The 12,163-nt window shown below is 44.0% G+C and overlaps 1 protein-coding gene across 1 annotated transcript; it reads right to left on the reverse strand.

Moving 5' to 3' along the window:
• Positions 1–1,221: 1,221 nt before the first annotated feature.
• Positions 1,222–11,861, reverse strand: LOC310932760 (actin-related protein 2/3 complex subunit 1A-A). Its single transcript, XM_083896111.1, has 10 exons — positions 11,739–11,861; positions 10,978–11,110; positions 8,980–9,084; positions 8,367–8,589; positions 7,383–7,490; positions 6,706–6,912; positions 6,035–6,110; positions 4,815–5,005; positions 3,953–4,043; positions 1,222–1,384 (listed from the first exon to the last, which is right to left on the reverse strand). The coding sequence occupies exons 2-10, from the start codon at positions 11,039–11,041 to the stop codon at positions 1,379–1,381; spliced, it is 1,071 nt and encodes a 356-aa protein (XP_083752237.1). The 5' UTR covers positions 11,042–11,110; positions 11,739–11,861; the 3' UTR covers positions 1,222–1,378.
• Between the last annotated feature and the right edge of the window lie 302 nt (positions 11,862–12,163).

Raw genomic sequence — 12,163 nt, forward strand, 5'->3', positions numbered from 1 at the left:
CGGGACTTCCGCTACAAGTAAATCGACGCTTGATTTGTTCTCTTGCATTTGTCTATACAGGCTCCCGTAGAAACATGGTGTCTCGCAACAGTGGCAATGCAACCGCGGCCCGCGACCATGTTATTTTACATGACACTACGAAAATTAGTAGTGTCATGTCTAGTCGCCGTAAAAACTATTTTACGGCGACTAGACAATGCAGGAGCACATAATATGTATAAAAAAAGTGGATTTTGGGTTATATAAACCCATAAATACTACACAGTGTCCCTTTAACGCAGGAATATGCTGCACAATGTTCTGGCATCGTATTGCTTCCTCTGCTCAACTAATTGTAGAATGACCGGTCCAAGATGGCGGCCGCATTTCTTGCGCTCCAGCAGCGAATGCGGCGTCTACTCTTTATATGTCTATGGAGGAGACGGCCTGAAAGCAGCAGCTAACTAGCCAGCACTAGCATTCCTTTCTTGATGTGCATCCATTAAACCTCTGCACTGTCAGAGCGACTGTTTTCTGCACCGGAAAATATTACATCACAGTGCAGTTCTGAGTTCTGAGCATGTGGATAGGTTTACTTTCCTTCATTTTAACCACATTATAAACTCACTCACTCGTACACACACACACACACACACACACACACACACACACACCTGACTGTTGTACAAATGTAACAGACTGTAATCTTCTATCAGTTGACAAAAACTGTGGGTAATCATTGGAAGAAAAAATCTATAACCATCAATAGTTTGAGTTAAGATAAACACTGACAGCTGCTGTCACTATCACTATGAGGACTTTTGTTTTTGTGTTTAATCCTTTACTCAAATGTTTTAAAGTTAGGCTCATTTTAGGCATGAGGAACTGATTCTGAAAGTTAAAGTTTTAAGTTAAGATTTACAACCCAGTGTTTGGCACTGGGATTATTGTTGAGAGTTGAGGGTAAATTTCAGAGAAGAGTGGGTGGAGAGAGCTCTGTGGTAAACATCATAAGCACCCTTGCTGAGATGTCATTGGGCCCTGGAGCTTTGCCTAGCTTGCACCTACAAAGTTGTTGTTGCATGTTTCTCTGAAAAGGGTCAAAAGTATGTTTGCAGTAATAACTTGGAATCACTCACAGATACTGTATATATACCAACAACATACATCAAATATGTAAAAACAGTGATTAGACAACACAGAAATGCAAAGAGCACATTAAACCAATCTTTATTTATGTGAAAGATTCTTTATTCACAGACATCACAAAGCACATACGCTGATGATGTTTTCAACTTTCTTACAAGCATATGCTTAGTTCCACATACAGTACGTCTTGGGTGACTAACAGATACAGTCCTTGGTATGGCTGCAATTCTGCAATTCAATTCTTCTCACTTCAGTGCTGCAAAGTAAGAGTAGAAACATGTTAGAACAGTTGATCCTTCATGGTTATGCTGACAGCTAAGAGTCACTCAACAATGAGTTTGCATGCAGAGACGAGGAGAAGCCTTTGATCAGTACTTTAAAATTAAGTTATTATTGGTTGTGGTGTCAATCAGTTTGTAAAAATAAATGGCAAATTTGACTTGGTATGTGGGGTGTGGCCTGTGCTGTGCCCGATGGCCGTGTGGTGTCATAATGGTGCGATAACAAAGAAAGAAAGCGTACGCGACTAACAGACAAGAATGGAGGACATTCTGTCATGGGTGGAGTGTCACGATCCACACTCTCACATTTCCACAAGTTCCTTGTTTTGTCCCCTGCTGCTCCGTGTCTTCTCTCTCTCTGCAGGAGGCGTGGTTGACCCACTTGCAAGACGACGCTGGTGATTGTCTCCACCTGCGCAGCTCCTCCCCAGCTGCTTCTGATCAGCGATCAGGAGGACTCTTAAGGCGGTGCTGCGCTTGACCGACGTCAGTCCGTTGTTTAGCTTAGCTGGTAAAGACGTACTTACTTCGCTGCTAGAAACTTGACTCCCTGAGAAATACCCTTTCCTGGGGTTCATTGTTGAACAAGGTTGTCTCTCTCCGGATCCCAGCAAGATCTCGGCGGTGTAAGACTGGCCTACACCCTCCACCAGCAAGCAACTCCAACGCTTCCTGGGTTTTGCTCATTTCTATACACGCTTTATCAAGAATTATAGCTGCATTGCTGAACCCCTCACTTAACTCACCTCTCCTAAACAGGTTTTCTCCTGGACCAACGGAGCTGAAGCCGCATTCCTACGGCTAAAGCAGATGTTCACCTCGGCACCCATCCTCTCCCACCCTGATCCAGAACACCAGTTTGTCGTGGAAGTCGACGCGTCGGACACCGGGGTCGGGGCGGTCCTCTCTCAGCGGAGCCATGACGACCAGAAACTGCATCCTTGCGCCTTCTTCAGTTGTCGCCTCTCTCCAGCCGAGAAGAACTATGATGTCGGCAACAAGGAACTCCTGGCAGTCGTCTTGGCCCTCCAAGAATGGAGGCACTGGCTAGAGGGGACCGCACAACCCTTCATCGTCTGGACAGACCACAAGAACCTAGCTTACCTACAAGATGCAAAGAGACTGAACTCTAGACAAGCCTGATGGGCCCTCTTCCTGGGCCGCTTCAAGTTTACACTCACCTTCCGTCCTGGCACTCGTAACGTGAAACCTGACTCTCTCTCCCGCCTCTACGCTCCCGACACCCCTGATCAGGAGTCTGGACCCATTCTACCTCCCTCATGCATCTTGGGCGCAGTTTCCTGGCCAGTGGAGACGAGGATACGACAGGCCCAACGAACCGAGCCTGACCCTGGTGGCGGATCCCCCAACCGTCTGTTCGTTCCTTCTGCCATACGCTCCGAGGTCCTTCAGTGGTCTCACTCCTCCAAACTCGAATGTCACCCTGGAGCCGCCCGCACCCTCTACTTCCTCAAGCAGCGGTTTTGGTGGCCCACCATGTCTCAGGACGCAGCCACATTCGTCTCCGCCTGCCCTATTTGCTCCCGAGGGAAGTCCTCCAACCGCCCCCCTGCTGGCCTCCTGAATCCCCTCTCCATCCCTCACCGCCCCTGGTCTCACATAGCGGTCAACTTCGTCACTGGCCTTCCCCCGTCCAACAACAACACCACTGTCCTTACTGTCGTCGACCGATTCTCCAAATCGGTCCATTATATTCCTCTCCCGAAACTGCCCTCTGCCTTGGAGACCAGCGATCTACTCGTCCAACATGTCTTCTGCCTCCACGGCTTCCCTGCTGACATCGTTTTGGACCGTGGCCCCCAGTTTGCATCCCAAGTCTGGAAGGCATTCTGCTCGGCTCTGGGGGCCTCTGCCAGCCTCTCTTCAGGCTACCATCCCCAGTCCAACGGTCAGACAGAACGGTCGAATCAGAGCATGGAGGTGGCACATGGAGCCTGTTTCTTCCTTGGATTGAGTATGCACACAACTCCCTCATCTCTGCTTCCACTGGCGTCTTCCCCTTCATGGCCTCCCTAAACTACCAACCACCCCTGTTTAATTTCCAAGAGAGGGAAGTGGCAGTCCCTTCAGTGCAGGCCAACCTTGAGCGCTGCCAGGCGGTATGGCAGCAGGTAAGATCATCTCTCCAAAGAGCCTCTCGACAAGCCCAGAAACAAGCTAACCGACATCGAATCCCAGCTCCCGAATACCAACCTGGCCAAAGAGTCTGGCTCTCCAACAAGGACCTCCCTCTCCAAGTGGAATCACGCAAGCTAGCACCAAGGTTCATCGGCCCCTTCCCCATCGATCGGATCATCAATCCCACCTCTGTTCGCCTCAAACTCCCACGATCCCTCAACATCCACCCCACGTTCCATGTTTCCCTTCTCAAACTGTTGGTGGAATCCGACCTGAGCGTTACAGTCATTTCCCCTTAAAGGGAAACGTAACATGGAGCTCCACCCTGACATACCGTAAATGACCTCACATACCTAATACTTGACATTCAAACTAAGTCTTTATTTAATAGAATTTTGACATACCTTAAATTCCCACAGGACCATGGCTCCATCCAGACCTACGCTGCTGTACTTCTCCACTTTATCTTTCTCCCCAGAAACAATACGCAGCTGCCTGCAGGACACAACACACAAGCACAAATCAAACAGATTAAATGAGTAGCTTGTGGTGTATTTAAAAATCCATTTTGAAATCATTAAGGATTGCAGCACATTGTTAACATGTAAAGGAGTTATGGTACCATTATGGAATTTCTGGAAAAGTGATGCAGTCCCTGAGGATTTTTTGGACTGTCCTGTCGCACAGACCATTTCTATGTTCAGAAGGCTTTCTTAAAGAACATTGCTCTGCCTGAACAGGGACTTGAAACCTGGAGCCTTCATTTAAATTGTGACTTTTTCCCCTGAAAATAATCTACACTTAGCTTCCCCAAAGATTGTGCCTTGAACAGAACACTGATTACTGCTAGTAGGCATTCCGAAGATTGTGTATATGTAAATGGGCACTTGTTTTACAAAGTGAGTCTTTGGTGGATGGCTAACATCTGTTTTCAGTGAATGCGCTTGCTGGATTTTGGGCAGGTTGGTGCACACAGGTTCAACCAGGTATAACCACACAAAAACACATGCAATATCCCTTTAAACTTTGAGTCATGATTGTTGGATGTTTGTTGAGTCTCATTTTATACTTATGTTTTCCAATAGCCCCTCTGTCTTGATCCCCTCTAATCATGTTTAAATTGGCTGTTTTAGTTGCCCAATTATTTCCCTTATTTTACGGACTACATATGCTGCAAAGCAACATTTGCACTGAGACAACCATTGAACAACCGCTTGAAGTGCAAAGGTTCTTGGTGGATGTTGTAGAAACAGCAGTGTTCCTTACGTGATGCTGTTCTGATGAAGGGTCTTCAGCTCATTGCTGTCGTCCTCAGTAGCCCTCTTGTCCAGGTTGCGGAAGTGCTGCATGGCCGACATGCTGGTCTTAGACGTTTGTTTAGGGATGTCAAGCTTCTTAACAAATACCAGACTTCCAGGACCTTTATAGGTGAACTGGTATGGGCAACAGTCATGACCCTGGCATTGACACACAAACATAGAATTATACAATTAAAAATGACACTGAATAATTTCTCTCAATACAAATGTGTTTGGCTTTATAGCCATAGTTTAAGTCTTCACTTGTATTTTAGGAAAGGGCCATGCTACACCAAGGTTTGTGCTGTCATCAAGTGGTTTGTATTCACATTTTGAAATCTTCAGATGTAAATATTAATATTTCCCATTTTTAAATGTAGTTTGTTTTTATGTAAAGCACATAAGCACATTGTGTATGAAGTGTGCTATACAAATAAAGTTTCCTTGTCTTACACAGAATCAAAGTAAAACACTTCCACCCCACCTTCAAAATAAAACACAATATGCAGGTCATATAGCCGATCACAACTTATTATACTAAGTATATGAAGATCTTATTCATGATCTGTTGGAACCGACCGCCCATCACCTAATTTACCTGGCAACAGTTGTATAAGGGGAGTACTGGCACTTATTTTTTTCCACTTAAAGCAGTGGAAAAGGCCACTGTAGTTCCCTGACACCCTGCCTCTACACCTTTGCTTCCAGATATCTACTTGATCCCATCACCTGCCATGTCCCGTGTTAGGTGTTAGTCAGTTAGTTTATGTTTACTCCTGTTTTATTTTAATGAAGGGTGTTCTGTCCTTCTGTTTTGCACGTCATCTGTCTAGTTAGTCTCGTGATCCCCTGATTGTCTGCACATGGTGTTAATCAGCCCACACTCTTTAAATGTTCCCTCTCTCCTTCGTCCTGTGCCAGTGCATCTTGTGTGCTACGCCGAATGGAACTTGTTCAAGAAACTTCTTGACTATTCATCATTACCTGAGTCTGGCTCCCTGTCGTTTAGACATTGTTTGGAATTTTGGAACCTTGCCTTGTGTAAGACCTTGTTCTGATTTTTGTGATATTAAATCACCCTTTTTTAACTGAGAACTCTGCCTTCGCCTCATGCTTGTGGCTCCAATTTTGTTGTGTGCGTACGGTCTTGACATCACCCAAGACAATTCTTAAAACAGTAATAGTTACCGCAGCAACAATCTCACTGGGGCTGACATAGAGGACACTCAACAGCGGCAGATGTTCAGTGGTCAGCTGGGTAACCCTGGAGAGACAAAAAGGTTACTTAGCAGATAAAGTATGATGTCAGCAAACGCTGATGATACATAAAGACAGACGAAACAGGTCAAGAACAAAATCAACTATGCTTTTAAGTTCAAGTATTGGAGACATCTAAGGTTCTGTTGAATGTCAATATCTTAAAAGCTGTTTGAGGACATGAACTCTGAAAAATAACCATAGAAATGGGTGAGGACTTTATCCCATGTTTGCTGTTCACATTTTGACAAAATATGCAGGAGATTCTTTGGATGAGACATGTTCTCAACAGCAAAACAGCAGAAGCTTCAGAGGTGAGGAGCCGGAGCCTAGCAGAGTGTGTAGGTGGAAGAAGACTGCATCCCATTTACATCAGAACTTGGAACTGGGGGTGACGTCACCCCTGAGTTCACCACATTGCAGTTGAGAAGTCAGAAAGGCAAACACTAGCTCAGGCTAGCCATGGTTTGCTATTGTTAGCAATAACATTCAATGAAGATGTTCTACATGGTATTGGCACACACAAACAATGTAGCAACATTTTAACTGATTGTTAACACTGGTCACACTGATGAAGCAAGAGGCTGAGCAGTAGAACTCACTCCTTCTTCTGGGCAGCGTCAGCTACAGTGATGCTGCTGTTGTGGGCAACCCATGCAAGCTGGTCTCCACTGGGGGAGAAGGAGACACTGTGCACCCAGCCCCCACAGTCCTTATGCTCCAGCAGCACCTCGCCAAAAGGCATCTTGGCCCCCCAGGCAGTGGGTCCAGGCTTGTCCTCAATGTCCTTAATGTAGGCAGAGAAGACCCTTAGAAGCAAAGAGATCTGTTAGACAGTAGGGCATGGACAAATGGGTCTTTATGCTGTGTTTGCATCATGGTATGGTTCGGTTTGGTACAGTACAGTACGGTTTGGAATGTTACAGCCCTGGGTCAGGCTTGCGTTTTGACTGAGAACAGTACCTTTACTTGGTAGGGGGGGTGTGGACTGTGCCTGAAGACAGCAAAACATGACATTGAACGCAACACTACAGACAATAATGGAGGACATCCAGCAGCTCTTTATTGGACTGCTCGGTAAGAGACATCAAGCTTTGTTTGAAAATAGACTGCAGGCGTTTGCCTTGACTTCCATTGGATATTTACACCGATTGCAAGGGATTGATGTTTTTCTGTCGCCCAATCACCTGACTTTCATGGGTGAAGCTGGCACTGTACCAAAGTGAACCACTCTACTCGGTGGAAAACAACTTAAGACTCTTAGGTCTGCCGGTCTCACCTGCAGTGAAGGTCTGCAGATCCAGCAGCCAGCAGGATGTTGTTGGGATGCCAATCCAGACTCAGGACTGTGGAACGAATAAGCTTCTTGATGTGCTTACTCAGCCACCTGACATGGTAAATGGATTTAAATGAACTCCACATCAATTTGTGTACAAGATAAATATATCAAATGAAAACATTGCATATTGTTATTTTGTGTTTGCGTTTGGATGCCTCATAGTTTTCCCATTATAATTATATTATAAAGTTTTCGAGCACTCATGGGGAGAACATGCAAACTCCACACAGAACGATCCTAATCAGAATGTTATCAGGCAATGTTCCTGCTTTGAGGCAACAGTGTTAAGCCCAATTTATACTTCTGCGTAAAGTGCTCTGCGTAGGTTACGCAGAGACTCTGCGTCGACGCAGAGCCTGTCAAAGAGCCTCTGTGTGTCCGTCACTCCGTCAAGGGACAACGGAGACGGCAAGAGCTGCGATTGGTCCTCAGGACAGGCCGAGCTAAGCTGCTCTGTGCCGGCTCACAGTGAGCACCGAGCGTCCACAGATGCGGAGCTCATCCCCGCCGATAACGCCGCTGCCAAACTATAAATACGTCATATCTTAACACACACAGCACATGTTTAGACTCTAAATGGCCAATTTCTCACCTCAAATTATCTTAAAACTGCGTTCCGTCACACAATCAAGTGAGAAACGGCTACTGTTTCAACAACAACAGTCTTTCTCTCTCTTTCTTTCTCGGACGCCATTGCTCACTGTAGCCTGAAGCAGAACAACCTTGCGCAGCGACCCCTACTAATCGGGCGGGAAATTGCAGCGTGTGACCGTCACCACGACGCAGAAGTATAAAGGCTCGAGGCGTCCCCGTGGTGACGCAGACGGATAACGCATACGCAGTCGGAGAAGTATAATGTGGCCTTTAGCCACATAGTCCATATTAGTGTTACACTGACATGTAAATTTAATTTGTTTTGCTCACCAGTCGTTTTCCTTCTCGAAGTAGCAGACAGAGATGAGACGAGCTCCGCTGCCCAGGGCAAACTTGTTCTCCAGTGGTGACCACTTCACACAAGTGGCTGCGCGGTTGATGCGCACCAGGACCAGAGTGGGTTTCCACACACCATCCTTTAGAGTCCACACATAGGCATTACGGTCAGACGCACATGTCACAATGCGGTTGGTCTCTGGAGCCCAGTCAACGCCTGGGAACAGAATTATGAGACTGTGTCAAAGGGACCAAGATTAAGGCCCCTTTCAGACCTGGTATTAACATATGTCCTCACTGAACCAAGCAAATGCAAATAGTTCTGTTCTCACTAAGGCGGGGTGATATGGCTTATAAAGCTGCACACAGGTTGTTTCTGAACTCTAGAAAAGTTTTCCTTTGAGATGCTTGTGCTTCTCAAAGGAGAGTGACATTAGACTGTAAATACACTAAAATATCTACTGTTTATCTGTATTAAATAATCTTAAAATACACTTATTACCTTTCATTTAAGATAATACATACTTTAGTTATTTGGCTTGTTGCTGCTCAAGATAAGTAGGATATTGAACATCAGTCAGACGCTCTTGGTTATGAGGTGCAGTACCTGTGATTCGTCCACTGTGCTCGTTGAGCTCATGGATCTTGACCCAGTCTTTCCCTTTTTTCTCATAGATGTTCACCATGTTGTTGTTAGGACTCACTGCAATCTCTGTGGGTAAATGTTTTAGTTAAAGTTTCAGTTAAAGTGTCTCTGTTTGGTCTTCATTAATAGAAACAATAAAACATTATTTGGGTTAGGATCTGGATTGTCTGTTGCAAGATGGTGGTCTCTGTGAAGCAAGGCCCTTGTCTCAAGAACATATTAAAGGCTTATTCAAAGACTACTTCGAGAAGGATTGTTTTAACAATGCCTAATCCCTTTTACGACTTTGAACCGGGGTCGGACCCAGAGTCAGAAGAAATTGTCGCAAGTGAAACCGACGTTTTTCTTCTTCTGCGGTTCAATGTATGCAACTGGATGTGCCCCGGACTAGTGCCCGGAACAGGAGGATCTGCTGTTCAGGACTCCAGGCTTTTTCAGACTGCTTGCAGAGTCCCAGAATACAATAAATCCCAGTGTTTGTTTGTTTCGAAAGTTTAGGGCTTCATAAACGAAGTAATTGTGCAGATACACACCAAAAACAGCGTTAATTGGAACTTCCGGTCCATCGGAGCTTTAAAAGATTGTATTTTTTTTATATGGAGTTTATAATGGAGCATTTAGCAGCAGTGATGTTTATTCATATTTATTGATTTTTTTGTCATTGTATCTCTCTCTGTGGCCAAGTCCTTTTTAAACTGTTAATTTGCTTTAGCCAGCTTTTGTTCTTTGTGTAATGAAATTAGTTTGAATGTATCTTACTAGGTTTTAATTATTTTACTGTCAAATACCCAGATGGTAATGGACATTGTGCAACCAAAGTACAGTTGGATGCATGAAAGCTTTTTGTGTCCACTTCCTGTATTGATAATCAGATTCCCCACCATCCTCCAGGCAACATTCATGCAATTAGAGGAGGGAGAAAATGATTCAGCAGGCTGTGTTGCAACTGTAGCTTGTGTTAAAGCTGTACTAGGCAAGATCTGGATTTGTGAGTCTCATTCACATTTGTGTAAAAAAATGACTTGATTATTGACGATCATGTTTTCCATGACTATACAAAACAGGTGCAATAACCTTGTGTACATGTCTGAATTCAAGTTGGAAATATACACTTTTATTCAAAACCCATACTTGCTAACTTAAGAGAAAATGGCTCCCTTTGTGTCAGGCCTCAATCAGGACCAATTCCAAGGCCCACAACATAACTAAGCTCACTGTGAAACAGACAGAACTGAAACTGAATTCAAAAGTCGACTATGGTCATATGACCCAATCCCATTTGATATTATTACCCCTATCCGTTATCACCTAAGCAGACTTGACAAGATTCAAGAAATCTGAGTCATAAAAACATAGCTGTCAGCTTTATTGCTACTGTGGACTATAGACATTTTTATTTGCCTTTTATCTTCAACATCTTGGAATATCAGTAGACAAGTTTATGGTATGTACAATAGACTGTGAACAAGTTTTGTTGTGGCTAGCATGGCTACACAACATGCTAACCAATGTTAGCTTTAAGACCATAACATAAGGTTGTTTGGATTTTTTTAAATATGTGAAAGAGGTGCTCAGAAAACAAGTTTTCTCTCATTTACATGGAATTATTGCTCAATAACTCCAAATCTATGTTGGCTACACCAGCTTTAAGCTCACAAGATACAATGATACACAGGTGAGGTCTATGCCCAAACAATCTTAGGTATTCATATGTACACTTTCTGTGCAGACATGTGCAGATGAAATGGTATGAGACAATATATGGTTCCCTGTAATAGTGTTGGTCTGAAAAAATGGTTAATTGGTGGTAAGAAGTTTAAAACGTAAAAAAAAAAACCCACTGTACACACAAGGTTGTGATAACAATATTGGACCATAAAAAGTGGTATCGAGCCGTAACCAAAGTTTGTATATTATAACTTCATATTGTATGGCAGTGCAGTTGAGCAGGTCACTTACGGGTTCTGTCTTTGTTCCAGGCATGACAGGAGAGCGGCTCCAGGCCGAAACTGTGCAGCGACATGTCTGAACAGGGGCAGAGGAGGCTGCTGGAATGCGGCTGTGGTCACGGCTGCTCTGGAGAGATGTGCTCCTACAGGTACATGAGACAGGAGACTAAGACAGGGAGGCATTTTGTTTAAGTGATGGTCTGTGGTATTAAAAGTTTTTAAAAAATCTGTATTTTTTAAATTGAAAGACTACACACTCTGCTCTTAAACATGGGTGAATTCGTAGACTACAGGCACACATTGTTTGCTGTGTGAGTAATGAGTGTGGGATAATGACACCTTTTATCAGCTGAGGTGCACAACATGCAAACATGCTTTGACTGTGGCGTCTGTAGTTCTGTCTCCCTTCTAACAGGTAACTAAACTTGTCCAACTCACCCAAACATTTAAATGTGAAATATATATATATATATATATATATTTCACTTTTATATTATTCTCATACTACAGAATACCTTTTAAGTACTGCCTAATAAATAAGTACTTCCTCAGACTGGTGCACAGAAATACACTCCCAACATTCCTTTTGTTGGAGTACTGGGTTCTACCCCGCCTTCTTAAACAAACAATAAAGCATTGAGAAACTGATGAGAAGCAACGTAGATTAGATTAGACATGAATGCTTATAATGGAGTAATAGACTCCATTACAACTGCAGCAGATGGAAAGACAAAAAACAGTTTTACCTGCTATCAGAGCCTAAACTCTTACCTTTGCTGTGAATGATGTAGTTATGTTGAGTTGTTGTGGTTGTTGTTGGTGGTTGAAGGTGCTGTGCTGTTGTATTCGTGGACTCTGGGCAGTCAACACGAATGGAGCTGTGCAGTCTGCACTTTGTGAAGGAAGTGACTGTGGTATGACTGAAGCAGGGAAAGAGAGGTGGGTGTGTCTGCCCTCGAGCTGTTGAGCAATCATCTCGTCTGTTGTGATAAACCTTTGCCTGTCACTCTCAGGTTGGTATGCCACCGGTTAGTTCTCATGCAAACATACAACCTCCCCCATTTAAAGTCTATTTTCCTCATTTTGTTTTTTAAATATTATTTTTTTAGTTTATATTCTGGTTTCTGTCTAAATTACATTAACCGATTGCTTTCTACTGTTTCATAGTGATATAAAATACAGTAGGTGATACATTT

The sequence above is a fragment of the Microchirus variegatus genome (genome assembly GCF_963457635.1).
Source record: "Microchirus variegatus genome assembly, chromosome: 10".
NCBI lineage: Eukaryota > Metazoa > Chordata > Actinopteri > Pleuronectiformes > Soleidae > Microchirus > Microchirus variegatus.

Excerpts from the sequence above, each read along its gene's own strand:
- LOC310932760 (XM_083896111.1), bottom strand. The coding sequence starts at position 11,041 with ATGTCGCTGCACAGTTTCGGCCTGGAGCCGCTCTCCTGTCATGCCTGG. Across the intron at positions 9,085-10,977 it reads CTGGAACAAAGACAGAACCC|AGATTGCAGTGAGTCCTAAC; the intron begins GTAAGTGACCTG and ends ATTTACCCACAG. Across the intron at positions 4,044-4,814 it reads CTTCATCAGAACAGCATCAC|GCAGCTGCGTATTGTTTCTG; the intron begins GTAAGGAACACT and ends TGTGTCCTGCAG.